This window comes from Sinocyclocheilus anshuiensis, unplaced genomic scaffold, assembly GCF_001515605.1.
Source record: "Sinocyclocheilus anshuiensis isolate Anshui unplaced genomic scaffold, SAMN03320099.WGS_v1.1 scaffold178, whole genome shotgun sequence".
NCBI classification, from domain to species: Eukaryota; Metazoa; Chordata; class Actinopteri; order Cypriniformes; family Cyprinidae; genus Sinocyclocheilus; species Sinocyclocheilus anshuiensis.
In genome coordinates this window covers 417,673-445,150 of record NW_015546031.1, presented here as the reverse complement: position 1 = coordinate 445,150, position 27,478 = coordinate 417,673, and the positions used below count along the sequence as shown (strand labels likewise).

The window sequence follows — 27,478 nt, the reverse complement described above, 5'->3', positions numbered from 1 at the left end:
AAAAACAACCTTGCTTTGATAGGAGATATTATTAAGTGTTGCTTTTGATAAAACAAGCTCTTTTTCATCATTAAAATTTTTTTTTTTTATCCATTTTATTGCATATGCATGATTGAACGCTTTTCTGTGGACACACTGTTTTAGACGTAGTGAGAGGACATTAAGAAACACAGATTTGGTATAATAATGAGAAAATTAAATTGAAGGTGATAATTGTGTTAAATACATTCTATTATTAATCCCTCATGACATTTAAAATGGATAATATTTGTATTTTTTTAAAGCTAATAGCAGTTACCCTTGCTGGACCTGTTTTGTCCCACGTCTCAAGAATGACTGATTTATCAATTATTTATTCACTGGTTTTGGATGAATCTTAGCAAAAATATTAATCTTATGATAATAATCTCGAGACAACATAAGTATTAATTTAAGGAGGACTTTTTAAATGGTACGTCTACTTTATACTGCATAAATAAATGTCAAGTGTGTTTTTTGGTTTTAAAGGCAACTGTTTTAAAAGGTTTTAAACGCAACATGAGGGTAATGTTAAATTATAGATCAGAAATAAGGTCTTACCTTGACTGTCTCCGGTAACACTGTCAGCTGCACATCTGCGTCTCTTCGTTAAACAGAAGGTGTCTGCGATCAGGGCTCTTTTTCTGTTCATTTCTTACTGATTTTAAACACTGCCACTCCTTTATTTAACTGTTTTCCTCATGTAAGTTACCTAGCTTGTATGCTAGCTGAGAACAGCGCAAGATGTTTATATATTTAACATTTCCCTGCCGAAGTGACACAGAAACACCGTTTTTGTTTTCAGAAATATATATTTTTTTATAAGTTCTACTCTTTTAACTCTTGGGTTTAAATGTTTGTTCACAGTTCAACAACAGCTGACTGCGACTCTTCTTCTTCGTTGTTTTCCGGATGAACTGAACGCATCGGCTGCTCTCTGGCGGTCTGCATTAAAACAATACGCAAGCGCCATTCAAGAAGAAGGACGTTTATTGTCATCTAAAACGCAGATCTACAATATCTCACTGGGAAATTGCTAGGTATCTTATAAAAAATCTTAATAACTCTGTTTTATTTGTATAGGCCTAGAAGGGGGGTTTAAAACAACATGTGTAGGCCTACTTGGTGCCATCCCGGGACAAAACCTGTCCTCACAGCCAGGGGCAAAATGAGCCAGCACTTTTTTGACATACTCTCACAAAAATCAGTGTCCTGTGGTCACAGATAAATTCATATTCTAAATACTGAACAGACTGCTTTATTTTTTTTACGATTAATAACTTTTTATTAGCAAGAGTCTACATTTAGAGGTTCAAAACATTACCATAACAGATAGATTAACATAATAAACAACACCTGCAGGAATGACCTGTCATACACTTCACTACTACACTGCAGTGTTGTTCTCAGTATTAATTTGCGATAACATAGCAAGAACTATTGGAACACAACACCCATTTTAATTATTTCATTTAACTATTTGAAAATAAGTAAAAACAAGGTTATCTAATGCTATTAATAATGACAAGTAAATAATACATTAAAACATCAGCATGTATCATTTAAATATTGTTTTCAGTTAAGTAATCATTGCATTAAAAAATATTAAAGGGGTCATATGATGTTGCTAAAAATAAGATTATTTTGTGTATTTGGTGTAATGAAATGTGTTTATGCGGTTTCAGGTTAAAACACACATTATTTTCCACATACTGTACATTATTTGTTATTATTATTTCACATACGGTACATTATTTAGTTTCTCCTCTATGCCCCGCCTTTCTGAAACGCATCGATTTTTACAAAGCTCATCGGTCTGAAAAGCGAGGTGTGCTCTGATTGGCCAGCTATCCAGTGTGTTGTGATTGGCTGAATACCTCAAGCGTGTGACGGAAGTGTTACGCCCCTACCATATTGTGATGCCGTGTCCGGCCGGAGCTACGAGACAAAAACATTAAAACCCATTGTAAAGGAGGCATTTGTTGCATCCAGTGGGAACATAATTACTGATTATAATGACTTATACTGTCTTTTTACGCATTGCGTTGCATCGTGCCGCGTAAACATAAAACCATGTCTGCATTTGTGATCGGAGAAATTACAAACAACAAGTGCTACTCTACACTGCCCAAAACTCGCGTTTGAATCATCAGTGGCAAATCCTTTAAATATAAAAAACGTACTTACAGTCTGTGAGTCAGAACAGCCGGCATTGTAGTCTACTCTCCCAGGATCAAGAAACAGTCCTCCATAAAATGTGCTGCACACATCTTAATATTTGGGTTGAACTGTTCTGGAACAGTGTTGTAAATACAACTTAACCACTGATTTCTAGTCGTGTCCTCTTTTGGAAGACCAAACAAAGTAGTTTCGCTTTCACAACGAAACACACAGCGGGTGAGTGAGCGGAGGCCAGCAGGCTTGAGAACGGCGCGGCCGGTGTAGTGCATAATCTGGCAGGGGTGCAGAATTCGGCACAACACCGGCGGATTCAACGAAGGAGCGTCTGGCGGGCTTGCGGCAACCACATGTGATGACCCCGGGCTGGACTCTGCTTCGTCCACGGTGAAAGCCGATCCGGCGATCCACAGCGCAAAGTTGATGTATTTCCTCAGCGACCAGCACGGATCAGCTCTAGGCATGACGAAGCAGATATTGTCCTCTCAATAATATATTTGACTCAGTTATACCAATTAGGGAGTATTCCAGTTTTATTTATCTTTTATTTTCGTTGTTGGCACCAAAATTGGGATTGTTCATTCATTCAAAAGCCCACATTGATATAATTATAAATAATACAATATTACAATATAAAAATACACAAAGATCCACCCACTTAGAGATTCAGGAAACACCCCGTATGCATGGCCAGTTCATCACAGGGCCAACATACACACACACATTCACTCAACCACTACACACTGGATTTACAGTTTATTATCCAAAATCTTCAGTGTCTCACACACACACACGCACGCACGCACACACACACACACACATACATGCACTCAACCACTACACACCAGATTTACAGTTTATTATCCAAATCTTCAGTGTCACACACACACACTCATATGAACTGCAGCTCACCTGTCCTGTATGTTTTTGGATTGTGGGGGAAACCGGAGACCTGGAGGAAACTTATTGTGGGTTTATTATTTGTAATTAGTGAAACTCTAATTCATCACAAATATAATGAATATGCATGCTGGTATGAAAACAAAATACGATAGAGCTGCCTTGTCCTTTAGGACTATATAAAGTGAGGACATCCCTTTATTAAAGTGTTGTTGTCTCTCTGTACACCATCAAACATAATTAAAACCCTAGTGGAAAAGTTTGCTAATGTGCAGTGATTGTTTTCATGTATGGCCTCCTGTGCTTTTGTCAACCATAGAATGGCCTCCTGTTTGAATGTCCTAGCGAGTAATTAGTGCTCTGTTGTGATGTTTAACAATAAACTGAATGCTGAGATCTCACAAAATCTCATCTGTAGTCTTAGTAACAGACAAGCTTACACAAAATATAGGATCAAATTTAATAGACATAGAGGGTTTGGATATGAGCTGGGTCTGTTTAGTTTGTCTTGCGTAACGACATTCATGTGGTTTTCAAAGAGCTGTGACCCTTTAAAAGAGCCAAATGATCCTTGTTTCCCTCAAAAACTATAAACAGTCAACAGTCTGAAGTTTCTCTCACCTGGGAGTTTGCTAGCAACGGTAAACCTTTATCAGTTTTACATTCTTAAAAAAAGATATATGCATGTAAAAGAATGTGTAATTGCTTATTGTTATTCATTTTTTGATTGTTTGTTTGTAGGAACTGAAATGGTTCTTCCACACATGATTTCATTGTTGCTCCTCCTCTGCTCATCTCCACAAGGTAAACTATTTCTCCAGTTGTAGTAAATACACGTTCTCATGTAATTGAAATGCTACGTGATTATAATGATTATTTTCATGCAGATAAACAAGCCTTCCCAAAAGGATGAGCTTGATTTTTATAGATGCATACAATGTGGAGTCAGAGTCCACTGGTGAAAATGCAACATTTTTCAATACAAATTTTGGTAACACTTTGATTTTAGGAACCAGCTCTCACTAATAGCATGCATATTACTAGCAGATTGGCTATATATTAGTAGCTACTTATAAAGCACATATTGATGCTTTGTTCTGCATTACCATATTTTAGATCCCTTAATCCGACTACCTTACTAACTCTTAATAAGCAGCAAATTAGGAGTTTATTGAGGCAAAAGTTAAAGTTAATAGTTAGTTAGTAGTGATAACCGGTCCCCAAACTAAAGTGTGACTATTCATGGTGTTACTTTAGAATTGCCTTTGAAATGTACTTAAAGCTGCAGTCCGTAACTTTTGGCGCTCTAGCGGTTAATAAACAGAACTGCGTGCGTCTTGCGGAAGAACATTGTAGCCGGAGCTACTTCTCTCTGTTTATGTCTATAGCGAATCACGCAGGTACTGGGCTACTCCGCAGCGGTACCTACCCCGAACCAGTCTAAATAGTCCGAATATAAACACTTATTATAGGTGTACCGTAGTGATTCAGGACAAGCCAAAAACACGGTTTGGAAAATGGATTCATGGTGTACTCGCTTATTATATAAATTTTGTACATTTTGAACACAAAAAGTTACGGACTGCAGCTTTAATTTGTATCATAACTGACTTTTTCATGTAGTTTATAACATGTTCATTTGGTCCTGTAGTGTTTGTTGGTGGTATTTCCAATTCCACCGAGGCTCCCTGTGATCGTCGCTGTCTGGCAAATACTCGGGTTGCGAAAGAACTGTTCAGTGCGCCACAGAATGATAATTGTACCATCATAGTGAACATCACTTCAATACAATATGAGACACTGTCTTTCGTAAGTGCCACTTTTGTCTTATTGATTATATTCTATGTAAAAAAAAACAAACAAACACAAATATATTTACACATAACAACGGTATGTCAATTTTTCCACCGTTTTAGGATACAAAGGACATGCAAATGAACAGCCGTATCAAGGTAAACATGGTGAGTAGACAAAATATAATTATTTGGTTTGGTACAGTAATTGTCACATGTAAACATTCAATTATCTGAATACTATTAAATATTCTATAGTGTGAAATTAATATCACATGAGCTAGAGTGCTGTTGTACTGATTTTTAGAACAGCAGAAGCTGTGCTGATATCCAGTACAACGCCATTATTGTGAGTGTGATATTTCTTATTTTCAGCAGTTCTATAAACAAGGATAATATTGAGTAACTGACTGTGCATTTATCCCACTTATTACACAGCTACTTAAAATGTAAAAAATAAAATAAAATAATCGGAAACAAAAATATTTCATTTCAATTTTTGAAACTTGAGTGTGTAGAGATATGAGACATGATAGCACAGCTATGTAGGAAAATCAGCTATTCTGTTTAGTGTAGTTTAGTGTCATAGTGTTACATGTAAATACCATGCAATATTCAGAATTTCAAAGAACTGTTATATTGCAAAACAAAATGAGAAGCTGTAACACTTTAGTATAGGGACCAATTCTTACTATTTACAGCTTATAGCCATGCATATTATTAACATATTGAGTGTTTATTAGTGCTTATAAAGCATTTATTCTGCATGACCATATTTTACATCCCTAATCCTACCCAATACCTAAACTTAACTACTACCTAACTATTAATAAGCAGCAAATTAAGAGTTTATTGAGGCAAAAGCCGTAGTTAATGGGTTGTTAATAGCGAGAAGAAACTGCATTTCTTCTATTTTCTGCCCTGCAGGAATGGAAGGATCCTGATCTTGGATGGATGCAAGAGAAATCTAGATTTCCAACTATTGTTTTGCCAGTTGATAAAATCTGGATTCCTCGGATAGTTTTGGACAACGCGTGAGTCTCAAGACTGATGCTGATTTATGGCATCTTATTTTTTATTTATTTTGATGTTGTTAAGATGCCGTAATTTCCCTCTGTTTGCACTCAGAATAGAAACGAGCATGGAGCCGTACACTAATGATGTACAGGTGAGGCGGGATGGTACTGTGAACCATGCGGTTGTTTTATTCACGACGGTGAGCTGTCAAATCAACCTCTTTAACTACCCCTTTGTGGCTGGGTCGTGCCCTGTGGCCATCAATGGATGGAGCCAGAAAAGTAAGACGGAATTCACAAGAATATTTGTTAAACAGATCATGACCATTTGTTTTTAACCAGTGGAATATTTCTACTTATATTACGCAAACATTATAAATGAATTGTGCCTGCTGATAGTGCCTGTTTTCCACAGTTTGCGCCAATACGATCTATGATAGCCTTGTTTACTTGGAAATGAGACGTGTTTGCACTGAAATGAATGACAATGACTTCATTTAAATAGCTCATGGCCTGATTAAGGTGAATTACAGCAACTGTTTAGTGAATTGGCCCTGTGGAAGTTATATTTGAATAACTTGAATATGTCCTCTTGTTTGTTTGATCCAGCTTGCACGCTCACACTCCAGATCGCTGATAATGTGACTTTGGTTGGCGGCAGTCGAGGAGAGTGGCAGACTACTAGCGTGATCAAAACTGTGGATGAATCAAATCGTGTTTATCTCCAAGTAAATAAATGATCCACTCCTAAACTTCTGATCAAGAGTACTGAGTTTAGAGAGCTTGTTACTTGTAACCCTCAAAGCATAGGATAAATGGTCCATTGTACAACCATATACTGAATAATGACTCACATTTGATCTTTGAACAGGTCGCTCTGTCGATTAACCCCTTCAGTGCTTTTGTGACCCTGATCCTGCCTAGTGGACTGGTACTGCTGGCTGACCTGGTGAGCTTTGCTCTGCCATTCGAAGGAGGAGAGCGCAACTCTTTTAAGGTCACTTTGGTCCTGAGCTTCACCATGTTCCTCCTCATCCTCAGCGATCACCTGCCTAACGGTGGCTACTGTAGCCACGTGAATATTAAAATCTCCGACAATTAGCGCTTTATCAACAGTACTCTCTCTGTTGTTTAAGAACAGAGAGGTCACTTTGGTCCTGAGCTTCACCATGTTCCTCCTCATCCTCAGCGATCACCTGCCTAACGGTGGCTACTGTAGCCCCCTCCTCCGTAAGTGAAAGAACAGAGACAGAAAAAAATCTGCTCCATTTTGAGAAAAACTTGGTGGTATGCAGTTCTACTGTGCTGTTGTAAAGTGATTCTGACTGTACTTTTGACAGTGTTTAGTCTTAATATTAGACTTTATTAGGATCTAATATCATTAAACCTTATGATAAATCCTACAGAAAAGCGCTCAGGCAGTCGAGGAAATATTATGAAAATGTTTGTATGCTATATGTAAAATTTGAGTAAATGTCTGTTTTGGGGAGTTCAGATCCTCTCTTTCCCTCTATATTTGCACCATGTACGTATAAGGAAAAAATGTTTATACTCCCAACATACATTTAGCTTTTCTAACAGCATGCTTAAAAAAAACCTGGATTTTAATATAGAAAATAAGTAGTCAAAATCACTAGCATCATCATGCATCATGCACAATAAATAATAAGTAGATGGCATTTTCTCTGTTTTCTCTTCTAAAGACTACCACTTCAGTTTCTGTCTGGTGTGTTTGGTCATGAGTATGCTGGCCTCCATAGTGCTAACACGTCTGTCTGTAGACGACAGCTTCTTGGTGTGCAGACGCTCCGCCAAAGTTCATCCATCAAACAGCTCCAAAACAAATGACGGCCTGGATCAGGAGAAAGGTATGAGATGAAACACAGGTTAATTAGCTTTTATAGCCTTTGCTTCAAGTATGAAACAAACAAAAAATGTGCAGCTGTGTAAGGTAATACAGCAAAAAGCCCCAAGAAGCCATTGTTTACAGTGAATTTATAACAGCTAAGGGGCGTTGTTAGGCACGACATGAAGCGGAATGCCTAAAACCCCCTTAGCTGTTAATTGTAAAGCAATAAGCCCCGTGAAGCCGTGGTTTACAGTGAATTTATAACAGCTGTAAACCACAGCTTCACGGGGGGTATTGCTTTTATAAAACGGTTATTCCATATACGTAGTAAGGTTTCACAGAATAAAACAGAGCAAATAAAGTGTAAAGCCCCGTTCACACCAAGCACGATAACTATAAAGATAACTATAAAGATAACGATATTAGCGTCCACACCAGCGAACGCTATCCTCTGTTTATTCTAAGGGCACGTGCGTCTGCCGCTTTAAATTCTTGAGCTTGTTACAGCAGGATGGATTCTGATTGGCTGTCAATTTTTTATCGTTCATCAGCTGGAGAAAAATCGTTTTGAAAGTGATTCCAACTATATAGTTTCTCTTTGTCTTTATCGTTATAGTTGTGGTGTGGACTCTGCTATTCTTTAATATTGAGAACGATTTTTAGAACTATATCTTTATCTTTATAGTTATCGTCCTTGGTGTGAACGGGCCTTAATGATATAAATAAAAACAGTATTCTTCCACCAAACAATGTAGTTCCTCAGAAACAGTTGTGGTTCCAACAAAGTGGTTGCCGAGCAACACACAGAAGTAAACAAAGGTGTACGGTTGTAGAGTAATTTACAACAGCTTTGAACGTGGCTCAACCAATCAGAATCAAGGACCGGAACTATCCATTTTATAATATATGTTTTTAAACAGTAATATGCTTTTTCATATCCTGGCCTAAAGTTAACATCTAAATGCCATTCACAATGCATTGTACTGCTGTAAAAAAAAATTAAGGCCAGGACTTAATTTTATCCATCAGCCATCCATATACAACTACTTAAATAGAAAAATTGACATAAATGATTGACAAAATTATGTTTCAGTAAAATGCGTAAAATCAGGATTAAAACCTTCATCAATCAAGCCTCTTTAGCTCAAATTATACAAAAGTGGTGCAACTGTTTGGTGAATTAAACCCTAATTTTATTTATTTATTTATTTATTTGTTGTGCTAGTGGTGCAGAAATGACACAATTCAGTTTTATTTAGACCAACATTGCAATAAAATAAATGATTTGGTCTGCATCAACAGATACAGGTGTGAGAACAATAAAGTCTGGTGATCTGGCTTCAGAGACGGCTTCACTCCAGAAAATAGTGAACTTTTTGGAGACCATGGATGAAGGAGAAAAGGAGGTGCAGAGTAAAGTGGCATTTGCTTACCTCTTAGACAAATTCTGCTTTGGCTTTTTTATAATCATCTACATACTTTATGCCATAGTTCTTATTACTATCACCCGAACAGACATTTGTAAGGTTAATAATCTAGACTTCTGGGATGAATCCCACCGAGAAGATGCCTACTATGACTACTCATACTCAGACTCAGACTCATACTCATACACAAACACATATCAATAGTCACTTTCACTGCACTGTTGTTTCTCAGATCAGCTCTGTTTTTTTTTCTTTCCTAATTGGTGCATATAATCTGTAGCAAACTTTGCAAAGTAATGACTGAATAATGTACAGGACATCAAATACTGATTTATTAATATTTACAAGAATATCAACAAAATCTTGGGAATCAATACAAAACTAAATACAAAATAGCTCAACTTGTAATTCTCACTGTCTTATTAAATGTGCAAACTTTCTGCATGCTATTGAGATTGAAAAGCAATTTTATTTGTATTAAACCACTATATTCTCAAAGGTATTTTCGTAGCATTAATTATAACAACAAATAGAAGTGTTATTTTAATCGAAACTGAAAATTTTGTCATTCTTAATACATGTTGTGGATCATTTATCAGTGCACATACTTCTAAATAAATACAGAAGCTAAAAGAAGACTTGGTAAGTAATTGGGTAACTGTTTAACTGTATCAGTTATGTGTCTTTAAAGTGCCCCTATTATGGGTAATGAAGGGTTCATATTTTGGTTTTGGGAGTCCCCAACAACAGGTTGTCATGCATGCAAGGTCAAAAAACACTTTCATTGTCTTATAATATGCATTTATTTTTACCTTACTTGCTCAACGACTCCCAAACAATTTGCTCAACGATTCATTTTTCCAAACCCCTCCTTTGCGTGACGCTAATCTGCGTGATTGGTCCCATTTGTCTTATTTTCATTTCATCATGAGCCTGTAATGCCTGATAAAGCAGTGTTTGTGAGCGCAGTGCTGCTTTGTGTACAGCGTTACCGGGGAAACCTATTAAGCTATTTTTACCGCTGCAAAAACGGCACCTAGTGGCAAAGAATGAATTTGCATTTTCATTCAGACCAACCCGAAAAGACCAACAAGTGGGCGGGCAATATGCTAATGTTTCATGTTGACGTCAACATGAAATGGCTTGGGATTCGTTTTCAAAACGACTCGTTTCAGTGATTCAGAGTCGATTCTTTCTTTTGAGAGACAATAACTTTATACACAGTGCACTTTCAGATTCAAAACTTTGCAGGATGTTTTCATTCATTTAGAGCTGTGTTACACACTGCATGAAAGGTAATTTTCAAAAATCCATAATAGGGGCACTTTAAATGTATAAAGTTGATATACCGGTATATATACTTTTCAACTTTTCCACTGACTTGTGAAGTTCAAGAGCTGTACCCTGGCCTATCCTACAGTGGCAGCTACCTTACTTACTGTCAATAAGCAGTATCCAGTCAAACACTTTGGACAGAACATGCTTCAGGCACAATCTAATTCACACAACTCTCCAATGAGGATGTTTTGCAGTTTGGTTTAACCTAACAGAAGACTAACTGTTGTTCTCCAAGCAGCTATCACAACAAAATTAAATGCACTATTGTTCCCTTCATTAACGTCACACACTGTTCTGAATCTTTTGCTGGCCTTTAATTTCATATGAACTTGCTCTGTTTGGTGGAAAGCCTGGAGGTAACTTCCACTGCGCTGCATTTACATACGACTAAACGAGGCAATACTGACATTTGCAGGAAAAGCTTGATTTACTCTCCAGTTGTGTCATTCCAAGCTTAAATTATGAATAGAATAGGACAGTACGAAGCAGTACAATACTGTACTTCGAGGGATCAAACACACATTTGAATAGTGTCAGACTAGACATTTGGTATTTAACCTGACAATAAACACATGTTTAGGATTTAGAAATGTTTAAATCAATTTTAAGAAAATTGATTTAACAACAAAAAAAGGTAGCTGACCCCCAGGATAAACTAACAATTGTTCTCCATCCAGCTGTCCAGATTACGTGCACAATTATTGCTTTTGTTAACATCAGGAACATCTAAAACCTCAGGGGGAAAGACTTTGCGAATGTGGATTGACTCTTCTGAATGTTCTGCATATATTTCCTTTGTGAACCTGTTTGTGCATGTAGATTGGTGTTTTGTTTGGCTGTGAGGCAAATGAAGTGTAAATTTAATATGTACTGGCTCTATTTTGTTTGTCCCACTGTACATAACCCCAGAGGCTCATTGCCTTTAAAAAGCCAAGTGATGCTTGTTCATATAATCCATAAACGGTGACAGCTCATTCGTTCATTTGGCTTGCAAAGGTAAGTTTATCAGTTTTTTAAATGTTTCTTAAGCTACTGTGAATATGGCTACTTAAATGATGCATGTAAAAGAGAATTTTGACTATAAGAGAATATAAGAAAGAGATTTTTTGTGTGTGTGTGTTTATAGGAACTGAAATGCTTCTTCGACACAGGATTTCATTGTTGTTCCTCATCCTTTCAAATCTGTTTGGTAAACACTTTCTCAAGCTGCAAGTGAATGCACTTTCTACTGTAATTTTTACAGTTGAAATCAGTGCATAAGTGCTATGGATTCTCAAATGTTTTTTTAGATTTTTGCCTTAATTAAAAGTAATGTTTCTAACATGTTTATCTGGTCCAACAGTTTTGGCAGATTCATGTGACAGTCGATGTCTGGCAAATTATATAATTGCCAAGAAACTGATAAGTGCACCACATGGCAATAACTGTTCTGTCACAGTAAAAATCACTTCAGTGCAATATGAGACACTGTCATTTGTAAGTATCAGAGTTTTTTTTTCTTTTTGTCTTTGTTTCATGCTTGAAAAAACAAATCGATAATATGAAATGTCACTGTTATCCATTTAAACTACACTGGAAAAAGTCTGTGGTCAGGTAAATGCAGCAAAAAAAAAAGTTTGAGATTGAATTCTACATTTGTATTTCAATTTAATATTTTGAACTAGTGTTCTAATTTAAATAAATGCAACTTCCGATTGTTTTCTATATTTACAATGAATCAAAAAAGAGGCTATAAATCTACTAAAAACGGAATAAATACTACTAAATACTGCTCATAAAATCTCCCAGATGCATTACGTTATTGTGGCAGAGGAAAACGCAGAATAGAAAATACAAACCTTTATTTTTTTTTCTGTGTCACTGATTTTTAAGTGAAGTTTAGCAAGTTACTTTTTGTGCTTTCATAAACATGAAAGTGGTACTTCAGCTTGAATCGATGTAATGGAAATGAAAAACAATTAATAACGCAGTCTTTAATGAAACAAGAGGATGTTGTGTACAACTGTTATATTTAAACGTGTTACACTTAGCAATTAGCATTTGTAAGTAGATGGTATTCTATAATATCAAATGTTTCAAGAATTACTGACTCACTTTTGTTCCATATGACAAGGTATAGATTGTACATACTTTTATGCAATTAAATGCATTTAAAGTAAATGTTATATATACAGTATATATATATATATATTTTTTTTTTCAGTGTTATAATTTTCACATTGCCAAAACTCTGTCACCATTCTGTCATCATCCATATTTAGGATACAAAGAACATGCAAATGAACAGCCGTGTCAAGGTAAACATGGTGAGCAGAAACATTTTTGATTTTGAGAAAAAAAAAAATCCTCATAAGGCTCAAAGCTCATAAACTCTTTCTTAACAAATGTTCACAATAATTTAGTTTTACAATGGGCAAAATGTCAGTGAATGTGTTTTTTGAAGTATATTTTCCTCCACAGATGTGGAACGATCCTGGACTAGCGTGGGATATAAATACATCTAATGCTACAGCAATTATGTTGCCAGTTGACAAAATCTGGACTCCTGGGCTAATTTTGGATAATGCGTAAGTGAACTTACAAGAGATTTTTTTTTGTGGTATGGCATGAATTGTTCTGTTTAGTACATGCAAAAACAGGTTCAGCTTAAAGGGATAGTTCACCCAAAAATTAAAATTTTATGTTTATCTGCTTACCCCCAGGGCATCCAAGATGTAGGTGACTTTGTTTCTTCAGTAGAACACAAATTATGATTTTTAAGTTCAGCCGTTGCAGTCTATCAGTCGTATAATGCATGGCAATGGTAACAAAATCTATGAGAGTAAAAAAACATGCACAGACAAATCCAAATTAAACCCTGCGGCTCGTGACGACACATTGATGTCCTAAAACACAAAACGATCGGTTTGTGCGAGAAACCGAACAGTATTTATATAATTTTTTACCTCTAATACAGCACTATGTCCAACTGCCTTGAGCGCGCGCTCGTAATCCGATGCGTGAGGTGTGTACGCGCTCTGGCGTAGTAAATTGCACTCAATGCAGTTTTTAAATTAACTTCTAAATTATAGGCTACAATTTCTATTTGTTGTTGAAATATAACCATTTACACAGTGGCTGTCATAACTTGCTTCATAAAAGATTTATTTAAATATAGGCCTACATTACAAGATTAAGACGTCACTAACAGGTAAAGCAAAATATATTGAGTATATAAGCCTAGTCTAATATTTCGCGAAATGCTCTTCTCTAGACTTCATTTCTCTGGGGAATATAATTTAAATTCACAGTCATCTAAACTTTAGACAGCAGAAGAAAAACACTGTAAAGTAGCTTTCATCACTGGATGGCTTCCTCTGGTGGTTGTCGACCAATTTGGGTGACGTCATATTCTCTCTTTTCATGCATTCAGAATAGATATAACCGTGCAGCCATACAAAAGTGATGTACTGGTGTTGAGAAATGGAAATGTGGACCATGCTGTTATCTTGTTCATAGCAGTGAGCTGTGAAATCAACCTTTTCACCTACCCCTTTGTGATTGGGGATTGTGCTGTGGCCATCAATGGATGGAGCCAAAGCAGTAAGATGACATTTTTGACTGAATAGTAGACCAATACTGATCATTTGTTCATAACCATGCAAAATGTAAATGATTTATAGGGACAACTTGGAAAGATATTTGAATAACTGCTAAACTGATAAACATTCTTTCTTTTGTGTTGATCTAGGCTGTGGGCTTATACTATTATACCCTAATAACATAACTATGACTGGGAGTGAGCAGAGTGGAGAGTGGCTGACTGAGAATGTGGAAATAACACAAGATTCAGAGTCTCAAAATCACACATATCTCTCGGTATGACATAAAGACCTTATGTCACATGATCTCTGTTTTCGTACTTGTACACAATGCAAAATTTTAGATTTAAAAAATGGAAGTGAATTTAAGAAGGGTACTTTCATCTCAAATGGAACATAATCAGTGATTTAATAAACACCCACTGTTATGTTTGGCTAACATGTTTTACATGTTATAAAATGTGAAATATTAGAATTAATGTTTTACTTACGGTTACTGCCATGTAGAAACAATACATGCGGTTTTTAATGACCTATGGCCAAATGTCAAGTGAAATTTGATTCCTTGTGACGTGAAGTTTCATTTAAATTTACAACTTTCTCCACCATATTTCTGTTAATATTCTGTGAATATTTGTTGATATAAGGCTGCATAGATGGTATATAAATATATAATAATATACGTCAAATAATATTATGGCCTAACATTTCTCAGTCCAATTAAATCAATACAGATCAAATCATTCTGTTTCATTTGGAAATGTGTCACATTAGGGAAGTCAAATGCATTGTAAATGCTGTTTCATCTTTCCTTTGATATTACAAATGATTAAACATATGTAGGACTTTTAAATGTAATTTATTCTTATTCAAAATGTGAGTTTTGAACAAATATTATACATATGTATGTACATCTGACAGTTTTCTACACGCTGCCATTCATTAAAAAGGACCAAATTCAATATACACATCTTGTTAGGAATTCATCTGTAGAGTAAAGACATAAATATTAAATTGATACGTATTCTTTCTTCTGTCAACTGTTTACAGGTAACTTTATCAATCAATCCGTTTAGTGCTGTTGTGACCCTGATCCTGCCCAGTGCATTAATAATGCTGGCTGACCTGGTGAGCTTTGCTCTGCCAGTTCAAGGAGGAGAACGCAACAACCTTAAAGTCACCTTGGTCCTGAGCTTCACCATGTTCCTAGTCATCCTCAACGATCATCTGTCCAGTGGTACAAGCTGTAGCCCTCTCATCCGTAAGTGAAAAAACACAACAGGTCTCTTACACACCTGTCATTAGCTCTGGGCAGTAGTTATAGTGGGATGCAGTACAGTAGAAATTACTTGCGCAAGTTTGCCGATGCAAATGCTTGGTCAACTCACTGAAAGCACTGAAAGCATGTTGGTATGAAACTAACGCTGCTGAGCATTTTTTCCCTCACAGGTCACATTTGCATTTCACTATTGGATCAGATGTAAACTACGGTTACTGTAGGAAGTATGTGTGTTTCAATCTCTAGCATTAATCTTTTAGTTTTATTCACATTTCATTTGGACATTCCATTTGTTTTTGAGAAATCATTGACAAGTCAGCTGAAATGTTATATTGTGACGAATTCCTGAAAGTGATAGGTGAGGTGATGCTTTGTCTTGTTCAGGTTTAGTTGGAAGTGTTCTTTCATAAAAGTCTATGTGTGTTCACTTTGGAGTCTGAGGTAGAACTGTTGTTACCATAGCAGTAGTAAGAAAAACTTTGTGAACAGATAATAGGTCTTGGGGATGTTGTATATTGAGAAGAGGAGGGGCCCCAGCACTGAACCCTGAGGTACACCAGTGGTTAGCTGATGCAACACAGATGTGACAAAATATGAACATTGCTCCAGAAGTCACATAACAATTTCCTAAAAAGGGCAATTTATTTATTATTCATAAAAATTAAAGTACATTAAGGTTTGCATTTGCTAAATTAAGGTTTTTGCTCCAAAGATTACCACTTCTGCTTCTGTCTGGTCAGTCTGGTGCTGAGCATGGTAGTGTCGATAGTCTTGACACGTTTGACATTAGATGACAGCATTCTGCCTTGTAAACGCTCAAAGAACATCAAAACACAAAATGCCAACCTGGGCCAGCATGAAGGTAAGAGGAAAACTAAATACTGCAAACAAAGAGTTAATAGCTTTAGACTTAGTTGTGTGTTAATGCATATATATGGTCTCCATTAGCAGATGCTGGTGTGATTGCAACAACAAAGTCTACTGATCTGGCTTCAGAGGTGGCTTCCCTCCAAAAAATTGTGAACTTTTTGGAGAACATGGATCAAAAGGGACAAGTGGCAAACAGTAATGAGGCTTTTGTAGACCGCTTGGACAAAATCTGTTTCTGTTTCTTTTTGTTCATTGACATCATTTACATCATCATTGTTGTCATTGTCACCAGAACAGATATTTGCAAACCCAAAAAGATGATTATCTGGGATAAAGATGATTATTATTATTATTATTTGGATGTTGTTTTTCCTGAATATTTTAACAACGATACATTTAATGAGGATTAATAAAGAATATATTATGATTTGTTTTTTTGCACATTGGTGGTTTGGATCTACAACATTTCTGTATGTGATGTCCATGAAACAGAATTTGATTTTATATGAAGTTCATGTAAATTCGAGAGGAGTTAATCTAATCCAGTCAATCATGTTCCAAGGGGTCTACAGCATCTTAGCTTCCAATGACGTGCTTCTAGCATCCCTCTTACTTCTCTTCTCCACCTTAGGCCTACATTCATCTTTCTACGTTTTTCTCATGGGGGGATGGGGAGAAGAGAGAATCTAACAGCCCAATCTCAATCTCAATTTAGTCTAAAATTAGCCCAAAATTACTTAAAATCCTGGACAGCATGTTGGCATTACCTATCTTTTGCCCTGATTATTTGATCAAGCACATTTGTGAAATTGTCTTCATGTGAAAATGTTTTATTTTTTCGATTTTTTTTAAATAAAAATATAATTCCATATTTCAATTTACATATTTATCAGCACATCCACAACAAACCAGGGGTGTGTTTCCCAAAAAGCAACTATGGTCGCAAGTTTTGTCGTTACCAATAGAGTCCATTGGAACTAATGACCATAGTTAGCTAACGATAATTTTGGGAAACGCACCCCAGGACAGTACAGAGAACACAGAGAGAATAAACAGGGAAGGAAATTAGAAAAGTAACAAGGAAGAGAAAGAGAGCACATGATACACAGAAACAAACACATCAGAAGACATGTGCTCACACCAACACACAAGACAAGACAGAAAACCACATGGTGAACAATACTTACATCCGCCATGTGCTCAAACAGAAAACTCAAAGTACAAAACTGACAGAAGTGTACGGAGCAAGGATGTCAGGATCCCCACAATTGACCAAGGCTAGACTGAAGTGTCAGAATCCAGACATCCAAAACCAGGATCCTATCACCACAGATCCACTATGAGTATTTGTGATCTGTTTTGTTTTGTGATCAGTCCATCCATTTTCCTGTCCTGTGTAGGGTGATGTTTTGTGATGGGATTTAAAATAAATTATTCTGGTAATGATGTTTAATAGAGGCCAGTATGAATCAAGTCTGATACAATACTCTTGATACCTTGAAAGAATTGTCAATAAACTCATCCAATATTTATCTGCTTCTGTGTGGGTTAATAACATGCTTGTTTTAAAAAGTATAACTAATAGCAGTTGAATAAAGTTATTTTTGTATGGAAAGACATGACAAAAGTACCTAAAATATCCACAACCATAAAACGCACTTACTATAATGTAACTCATATTTAAAAAGAAAAATGTTTCTATTTCTCTTCTGCATTTCACCTCTGCTCTAGCTACTAGCTTATTCCTGGGCCCTCATTTATCAACAGTGTGTGTGCACATGTGTGCATAATGAGTGAGTATAGCACAGTTTCACGCAAAGTGTGTGATCTACCAACTTGTACTTATATGTAGGAATGTGTGTAAATACAAGGACAAAATATAGAACCTTTTCTACACACTGTTGATAAATGAGGCCCCTGACTCTTAAAACATATTAACTCATTTATACGTTGTTTTAATTGGATACAAGAATCTGCTAAGTGAATATATGTAAATGTACATGAAATGTATAATAATAGGCACATATTAATGTAGGTGATAAATTATTAATGTATTTAGATTCAGGTGTAAGTTTTGAATTCTGTCTTGTTAGAGGTTCCTGGTCCTGACTCCAGATGGCAGTATCCTGACATGTACAAGCTCAAAACTGTGTGTGTCAGTCAAGAAAAGCAATAATTCCTGGAGAGAGCAATAAATGATAAATCCCATTAGTTTTAGGAAAATGACACCATGACAACTCCCACAAACACACACTGTCTCAAAGCCTATATATTCCTTTTGGTCAAAATGCATTTTAAATTTCCGTTGGTGTTATCACAAAGCTAAACATTCAGTAATCATTTTTTTCTCGATTTTTTTTTGTCGTATTTTTATATTTTCTCTAGACTGTCACTCTAGAGGTATAACAGTTTGATGTTAGCGTTGCAGCAATAAGAAAAACTTTGTGAACAGATGATTGGTCTTAGCAATGTTGTATGAAGAGGAGGGGCCCAGCACTGAACCCTGAGGTACCCCAGTGGTTATCGGGTGCAACACCGATGTAACAAAATATTAACTATTTCTTATTTTCTTTTCACTGTAAAATTATATTTGTGTGCTTGACAGTGTTGCTTGGCATGAACTAATGGCTTTCAAATTAAATTCTCAATAAAGACACTTACTAAGATGCTAAATAGTTTACTATGAGTAGTTGACAAATACTTTTGGAAAGCTGACCTGTGGTGTGACATGCCACATTCAGTTTCGATTATATATATATATTTTTTTAAATATACTTCTTTTATAGGCAACGTGAACTCAGATTTTATGACCTTTAAAAGAATAGGTTATCCAAATAATGAAAATTTGCTGAAAATTTACTCATTCTCAGGCCATCCCAGATGTAGATGAGTTTGTTTCTTCATGAGAACAGATTTGGAGAAATGTAGCATTACATCACTTGCTCACCAATGAATCCTCTGCAGTGAATGGGTGCCATCAAGAGTCCAAACAGCTGATAAAAAACATCACAATAATCCACAAGTAATCCACACCACTCCAGTCCATCAGTTAGCATCATGTGAAGTGAACAAAACAAATCAATCGTTAAGACGTTATTAATTTAAAACTGTTAAATGTTTTCAGTTAAAATATGAGTCCATAGTCCATAATATCACTTCCTCCAGTGAAAAGGGTCCACTTGTTTAAATTAGGAGAAAAAATATGCATAGATTAAGCATTGTTTACAAGCAAAAACAGTTCTAAATAAATAAAATGGTGGATTGTGATGAAAAATTGACTAATTTAATTGATAAATGACTTAAAAAAAAAAAACTATGATCTAAGATAAATGCTTTATACATATTCCTTTTAATCAAAAGTCTTTGTGTTGATTAAAAAAAAAAGCTTATATGTGTGTCGATACATTAGAGCAGGGAATAACCTGTAATATTTAAAAGGCAAAATAGGGAGAACCGTCTTAAGGCTGTTTGCATTGCCTTTCACTAGAGGAAAATATAAGCGGTATTATATCAAGAAAAATCTGATCAAACTAAGAAAATGTTGAAAATAAATCTAAATACTTTGAAAACAACAATAACAAAAAAAAAGAAAAATCAATTACAGTGAAATGGAAACAATGCTTTTAAATGACTGTAGGTTAATGGCTGTATGACTGTACACGTTGCATCATGGGTGTAATATGCAAAATGTCATAAAAAAAGGTTGGTGACGCATTTTGTCTGATAAAAATGAGGAAATTGCAGCAATGTTGGCACATAAATGTGGATTCATCCAAACTTTGACTGAATTGAACAGCTAGGTATGACTGATGTTTAAATACTTATTTCTTTCTTGGAAATTCAGAGGTTCAACAGGAGACGGCGAGACAAGGATGTAAACAGGAAGTGTAAACCAGAGTAAAAAATAAACTTCAAACAAGGCTTTATTAAAATAAGTAAATAATAAAAGCATAAAAGTCCTAATAATAATGATGTGGATGAAACAACAACATTAATAAAAGTTTAATGGCTCCACACACGCAGAATCTGCTTCTAGAGAATTCAACAGAAAGTTTATAGATATTCACAGATATTAATTTATGCAGATATTCACACAGTTCTGCACATAATCAGGCAGCCCCCCTTATACTTTAGCATATTTTTATTTTTAGTGCTTATTACAGAAACAATTTACTTTAAAAACAATGTACTTAAGTACAAACTGAATGTAATATTTGCAGACACTTAATTGTATGTTATTTACAATAAAATTAAAGTGTTTGGTAGTTTAAGTTTATATTAAATGCAATTAGTTGAACTTAGTGCTTTTTTGATCCACTTTTGATAAGTTGGACTCAGCTGCATCTTTGAAATCACACATTTGTAATGAAGTTTCAATCTAGTGCATTTAAACTATATTAACTTTAATTGTAATTTCAAACAGCACACTAGGTAAAATTAAAATAAAGTACTTTAGTATGTGAGTCAACACATCAAAAGAAGGGTACATCTTTAAATCCTGAAGGAAGATTGAAACATACTGATTTAAAATGTACTTCACAGTAAAACGTTTTAATTAGACATTATTACTGTAACGGGGCAGACAAGACGTGAGACGTGCGGATCCATGTGCAAGCTTTATTCACAGGCGTGGTCAGAAACAGGCATGGGTCAGACAATGGCGAACTGGTATGGAGAAGACAAGGCAAGGGCAATCCGGTAAACTAGCGAGGGTCAGTCGACGGCAAACGGAATCCAACAGGGCGGTGATTATAATGTTATTTAACGGTTGCAAAAGCATTTCTTACAATGTTCTGCTAACTTTTTCACCCAAAATATAACATTATTTGAATGTTTATTTTTAATATTCTACGAATGTTTTCTTTTAATGTTATGACAATGTATATCAAATATTAATAAATTGTAAGAATGTTTTGTCCTAGCATTATAAAACTTAAAAAAAAAACATTTAACAATGTTTAAAAAGCTTATGTTTTATTTATTTTATTTTTTTATTTTTATTCGAAATATTTCCAAATGTGTTAACTAGCCTATATCTGGAAATATCTCGATTCTCAAATATGTGTAAGTAAATGCGTTTTGCACCTTTATAGATTATGCTATTTGATCAATGGTGATGGGCAAAATAGACTAATAGTGTAATCTATTAACTACACATAAAAACCCGACTTTTTACTTAAGTACCAGATATGGGTGTCATGCCATAAAATATTTTTTACTACGACTGACTTTGCATTTAATGTGAATTTAATTGTAATTTACTAATTATAACACTTTCATTTTACAGAGAGCAAAGAACATTTACATTAGCAAAGAACATTTTCATTCAGTCAAGCCAGAGGCACTCTCAAAAACTCCCATTAAAATCACTGAAGCTGTTTACACTGTGAAATGAATATTTTACGTACATTCGTACTCACATCTGCACTTTGTTGTTTCTGATGAGAGCAAAACACCGTGTTTCAGTGTTGACTCATCTGAAAGTCTCTGATTGGCCATTGCATTCATAAGCTCAGCAGAATCGTGTGTGATTGGTTATAATGCGCAGCACTGTAAAAAAACGCATCTGTCTCTTTCAAGGAGGAAATTAACAAATATCCTGCAAATTTTTTAGACTTTGAAGTATAGCCTACTGCCACATAAAACTAGCTAAATATGAGCTACTGATAAAGAAAACTGCCCAAACACAGTTTTATCCAAGTCCGGTTCCAGAATTAAATACTGAGGGTTCTTCAGAAATTAGTGAGTGTGCTCTAGCCTCAATGCACATACATTTTCACATATATTTTTGTCCTGTCCATTGTTGTTTGGAGTGTGAATCCCACATAAATATGCTGATGTCATTCCTAAAACTTTGCATCGTGTATGTGGCCGAAAAACAAGTTTTTACAAATTCTGAATGGATTATATATAGCTTAGAAAGCACACAAAATGCACTCCCTTTATAATCACTAAAAAGCTGTGCCTCTCGTCTTAATTCATCACGATCTCATGAAGTTTTGTTATAATGAGAGGAATCGCAAAGCTTGCAAAACTCAGCAATGGACAAAAATCTCTGGTGTTTTGAGCGGTGAGTGGATTCTAACCTAAACGCCTCTGATTGGCAATTGCGTTCAAGAGATTGGCTACATTGCTCAACGCTGCAAAAAAACACTTTTGACGCTCTCACAAATATGCACTAGATAGTTTGCCAGATCTGTTTCGCCAATATGATCGTGAATAGAGAATTTCTCAAGTTTTTCCCGTGGGTGCTCAGCCATTTGGCACCTATGCATTCCATCACTACCAAAAATGATGCAATCAAAATTACTACATTTGAAAAATGTATATTGAAATTGTCACAGCCGTGACCTCAATGACCCTGACTGAAGCACCCTCTCCATCATGGTGTGTCTTCTAGGAAATGCATACAAGCAATAGCGCTGTCCTGTACGTGTTTTGGTATAAACACTTTGTGCAAACGATTTTAGTATTCATTAAGTGCGTTTGGTCAATGTGTACACAACGCTTAACAAAGTACACACGGTCAATGAATAGCACACTAACATGCCCCAGACTTCCAACATTTCAAAAAGTCACGGTCGTTTCATAACCAATTCATGTCGGTCTCATAAAAGAATGTATTTCAACTCCATCTTACCATGTGTCCTCACCAATGACTTTATGCAGCCCATCACCATAATGATAACCTGAAGGCCCTGAAAGGGCTGAACTCAAAGATAAGGATGCGCTACAGATAAACATATTTGCTTATCCAAATTTGACACACCCATAGAAATCCTTTAAGATTGACTAGAGATAATCCATATCACGTCTGATCTGTAAACGTGATAACATATCAAAATGATCAGATATAAATTATCTACAGTAATTCCTATAAACCCTGTGCATTCTATTTGAACTCACTAATGAGTGATAAGTCTGCAGACTAGGCAGCAACGGCTGCACGATTTTGGAATAAAGAGTGATTAGCTCTCAAGTTATTTTATTTATGCTTTTCACAATCCGTGTTGATTCAAAGCAGCTTTTCAGAAATTAATGTCTCTAAGTCCTCAACCCAAGGGAACTTTGGCAAGGAGAAACCTTGAGAGGAGCCCACCCTCCTGTGGTGTTCACAAGCTCTATAATCGCTAAATATGATCTAGTTAGTCAATGATGTGTTAAATGAATAAAATAAGTTGATTTGATTTTTTTTGTGCTCTCTTATTGTATAAACTCTCAATGCAGAGGCATAGGTAATTATGTAATAATTCGAAAGCAACTGAATTTTGAGATTTTGATGAGCAGCAATAAACGTAAAGCTGTTAAACCAGTCCAGACTGTAGGATTAAAAGTGGATCTGTACTGTCCATTGATAAAAGAAAGTATGACGCATTTTAAGGGTTATTGCCTTTATGAGGCAAGTTAGTAATTCTTTTGCAAAAATGAGAGTCGATTATTATAGATTGAAGAAAAATGGAGTATATTCAAGGTCATATAAACAACACGTGTTGTAAAAGAGTAAAGTGAGCTACCCAATGAGATCACTTCTGGGAATGTCACTGTTTGCCGAAGAGGTATTCAGAGATTGCTGAAAGGATTTAATGCTCGTATTCTAAGAATCCTGACTGACCCGCGGGTCAAAGGTGGCTAATAAAGTCTGAGACTCACCTATAAGAAGGCCTTTGCTCTGCCTAGGTGTGATTTTTACGCTTGACAGGACACGGAAGGGTTGTAAGTATGGTTTCATTACTTGCATCCGTTATCTGATAACTTAGGCCTGCTTAGAGCTATAATGACAAATCATTATCATAATGTTTGTTGGAATTAAAACATGTTACAAAACAACAATTAATCAACATGCAATCACATCACTGCAGAGAATTCTATCAAAGCAGCTGATTAAGATTAATGACCCAATCAGTACATTTGAATGCTTTTTGAAGATGATTTATTATTGTTTTTTTGGTCATCTTTTTGTTTTTTAAATTTTATGTTGATAGTGAGCACCTATACAATGCAAGTGAAGGGGACTATATATATATATATATATATATATATATATATATATATATAGTCATTCGATTCAAAATTTTGATCTAATTAATTACGTGATGTGGCGATTACTTAATCTAACTAATTGCAAACAAAATTTGACTTTGAAAATACCCACACAAGATAATTTAAAGCTATTATTGTGTTAAATTAGAAAAGTATCAACATTGAATAGTAGGTTTAAAAATAAATATGTTATTTGATTCAACATATAATTTATTACACATAAATGTTTAGGCTATAACAGCCTAACATAAACTAGGGAACATAAAAGATGATCTGAGAAACATCTCAGTATTTATTGTTCAGGCATATGCATATACATATATTTTTTTATTTAGTAATTTAGCAGATGCTTTTATCCAAAGCGACTTACAAATGAGGACAACAGAAGCAATCAATTGTAGTATTAAAACAACGAAAAACAGATCCAAAACTAAAAGCTAAAACCGTATAAATACTACCTATACACATTTTAAAAATAAAGAAATTAAATAAAAATGACAAATGCATACAACAAAATTTCAAACCTTAACATTTAAATGAAAAACAAAAAATAAAGCTAAAAACAATTCAAAATATTAAAGAACAAAAGGTATGAGTATAATAATGATTCTAACATAACACACACACACAAAAAAGGGATATATATATTACAATATAATATAACATTTTTGGGGCCAAACAATGGGATGTCATCACTAAATAACCCGTACTGTCCTTAAACTTTTATTTAATGCTAACACTATAGAGTAAATCCTGTGATTTAGTATGGTGTAAAATGGGACCTGTTTTTAACACAGGTGTGCAGGTTGCTTTTATTGAGCATGTTACTTTTTGAACATATAAAATGGACTCTTTCACATGACTGGACCATTTGGGCAAGAAAGAGGGTCTAAGGTTGATGTCATTGCAAGATAACAGAGCTGTTGGAAAACTGTGAACTTCACTCTTTCTTTACTGTTGGAAAATTCAGTCCATCACTGATGTGTTATCAACCTATTGACACTGTGGAAAACCAGTACATGGTCTAGTTTTTCCAAATTTTGAGGGTCACTGTTTATGGCAGGGGTGCCCAAACTCGGCCTGGAGGGCCGGTGTCCTGCAGAGTTTAGCTCCAACTTGCCTCAACACACCTGCCTTTAAGTTTCTAGTATGCCTAGTAAGAGCTTGATTAGCTGGTTCAGGTGTGTTTAATTGGGGTTGGAGCTAAACTCTTCTGGACCTCCAGGACCGAGTTTGGACACCCCTGGTTTATGGTCTCATATAACCGTTAAGGCTTAATTGGTGTCTGTCCCGTGAGTTATCAGCTTTTCAATGGAAGATTTCACTATAATAGATATTGTCTTATTTAAGCAGATATGACAGATATAAATCAGATATAATAGATAGAAGGCAATCGTGCCTTTGCATGCTATGGTGTGCAAGCCGAATAAAGTGCTATTGAAATCTGATTAGATAACAGTGTTGATACCACGATAGCAGTTGTTATAGCAGTAGCTGTTGATATCAAGAAACACTTGGTTTTCTTTTGGTGATGAGTGATGCTGGTGATCTATAAAGCACATTAGTTTGACCTCCATCCAGCAGAGCTGAGAGCCATTCAGAACTGAAGTGAGAATGCCTTTAATTTCTACATTTGAATTGAGCTTGGAAGCATAATGCTGAATTGTAATTTCAATTTTTAAATTTAGGGACTGAAATTGAATTCAATTGCTTTAAGTACACTGTGAAACAAATTTGTACAAGTTTTGTTTGACTTTATTTTTAATGTGTCTTTATGATGTTTGACATGCTGAATACAGTCACATTTGCTGAAAACTCATCCAAGCTAATTGATTGCACTTTATTTTACAGTATTGTATACTTACCCAAGGAAGTACTGGTAGTACAAGGTAACTACATGGATTAATATTAGGTTTAGGGGTAGGTTCAGTGCCTAGTTATTACCCAGTTATTGTAATTGTTATAAAAAGTACAACAGGACTACCAGTTAATCTGTTATTACTTGTGTATAAGAACAGTTTAACATAAACATATGCCAAAAGTGAGTCGTCCAAAACTTCAGAAGTGTATGTTGGACGATTTTTGTCTTTTATGACTAGTCCCACAATGTTCTGGAATGTTCCATAAAGCACTAGAAAATTACAGAGTGTTACAGAAACTTCTAGCGTGTGCAGAAGTAAAATGCAAAATTACAAAAACTTAAATGTTCTTAAATTCACCTGATGTAAATATTGACAGAAATAATGATCCTACATGGTAATAAATGGTACAATAATAATTAGCACCACAGAAGAACCATAAGAAACTTAAGTGAAATAAATTGTTGTTATAGTCTATTTTATTGTAGTTTATATTCGTTTGCTCACTTTCATGAAGGGCACCAAAAGAGCTGATGTTATATCCAGAATCACCATCAAATTTACCAGTACAGAAATCCATCTAAGAAATTGTCCGATACGTGTTTAATATTTATATAAATCGACTAAAATTTAAAGAATGTTTCATCATCAGTTTTAATCTTTTTTAGACTTTTCATGTAACAGCCACTCAAGTCAGAGATGTATATAATTTTTTTGTCCAAATACATCAACACAAGAAAGAAAACTCTGCTTGTCAAATCATTTAGGATCATTAAGATAAAGTATTAATATTTTACCAAACTATTCATAGTGCATACGTTATCCAGTCAAATAGTAGAATTAAAAAAAATAATTGGTTGCTTATCCTGGTTATCAGATCTGTTATCAAAGCATATATTTATTTGTTTCGTCTCAGTTGTAATATTGTCAATACGGGTTTATATCTAGTGTCCACTCTGATGAAAACAGCCTTATTTAGTTGTCATCTCATAATAATCTTGTACGTGTTTGGTGTGGTCACATGACCCAGACAGAACGCAGGGGCAATAAGGGTGACATGCTTATGGCAGAGAACCAGCATGTCAACACGTGGCCCACTTAATGATTGCTGGTTTTCAAGGAAGGTTTAAGATGCTGTTGTCTTTTGGTGCTTCTAGTTGTTTTTGTTTTGGAAAAAGTAGTGAGGGTCAGCTAAGATGTTCTTCAAAAACGAATGTCTCTTGGTTAAAAAAATATAACATCCACCATAACTTGCAAACACCGGTAAAGCATTAAAATGAATGCAACAGTGTAGGTTGCAATGGCTTTCTGCACAATTTTTTTTCACAGA

The 27,478-nt window shown here is 35.3% G+C and overlaps 3 protein-coding genes across 5 annotated transcripts in view; 2 read left to right on the top strand and 1 right to left on the bottom strand.

Annotated features, from left to right (window-relative positions):
* LOC107698780 (serine/threonine-protein kinase 19-like) overlaps positions 1–934 on the bottom strand; it is a 3,200-nt gene extending 2,266 nt beyond the window's left edge. For all 3 annotated transcript variants that reach the window (XM_016499887.1, XM_016499884.1, XM_016499886.1), the window contains exon 1: positions 580–934. In XM_016499887.1, the coding sequence (XP_016355373.1) occupies positions 580–670 (91 nt within the window). In that variant the 5' untranslated portion in view covers positions 671–934. The remainder of the gene's footprint in view (positions 1–579) is intronic.
* A 2,716-nt stretch (positions 935–3,650) lies between these two features.
* LOC107698764 (5-hydroxytryptamine receptor 3A-like) lies at positions 3,651–9,385 on the top strand. The gene is made up of 11 exons (XM_016499864.1): positions 3,651–3,737; positions 3,838–3,900; positions 4,748–4,905; positions 5,013–5,057; positions 5,817–5,923; positions 6,018–6,187; positions 6,515–6,633; positions 6,777–6,902; positions 7,051–7,135; positions 7,609–7,773; positions 9,057–9,385. The coding sequence occupies exons 2-11, from the start codon at positions 3,846–3,848 to the stop codon at positions 9,383–9,385; spliced, it is 1,359 nt and encodes a 452-aa protein (XP_016355350.1). The 5' UTR covers positions 3,651–3,737; positions 3,838–3,845.
* A 2,094-nt stretch (positions 9,386–11,479) lies between these two features.
* LOC107698762 (5-hydroxytryptamine receptor 3A-like) lies at positions 11,480–16,659 on the top strand. The gene is made up of 10 exons (XM_016499863.1): positions 11,480–11,515; positions 11,646–11,708; positions 11,862–11,995; positions 12,781–12,825; positions 12,980–13,086; positions 13,932–14,101; positions 14,250–14,377; positions 15,151–15,361; positions 16,092–16,241; positions 16,331–16,659. The coding sequence occupies exons 2-10, from the start codon at positions 11,654–11,656 to the stop codon at positions 16,657–16,659; spliced, it is 1,329 nt and encodes a 442-aa protein (XP_016355349.1). The 5' UTR covers positions 11,480–11,515; positions 11,646–11,653.
* Positions 16,660–27,478: the final 10,819 nt, after the last annotated feature.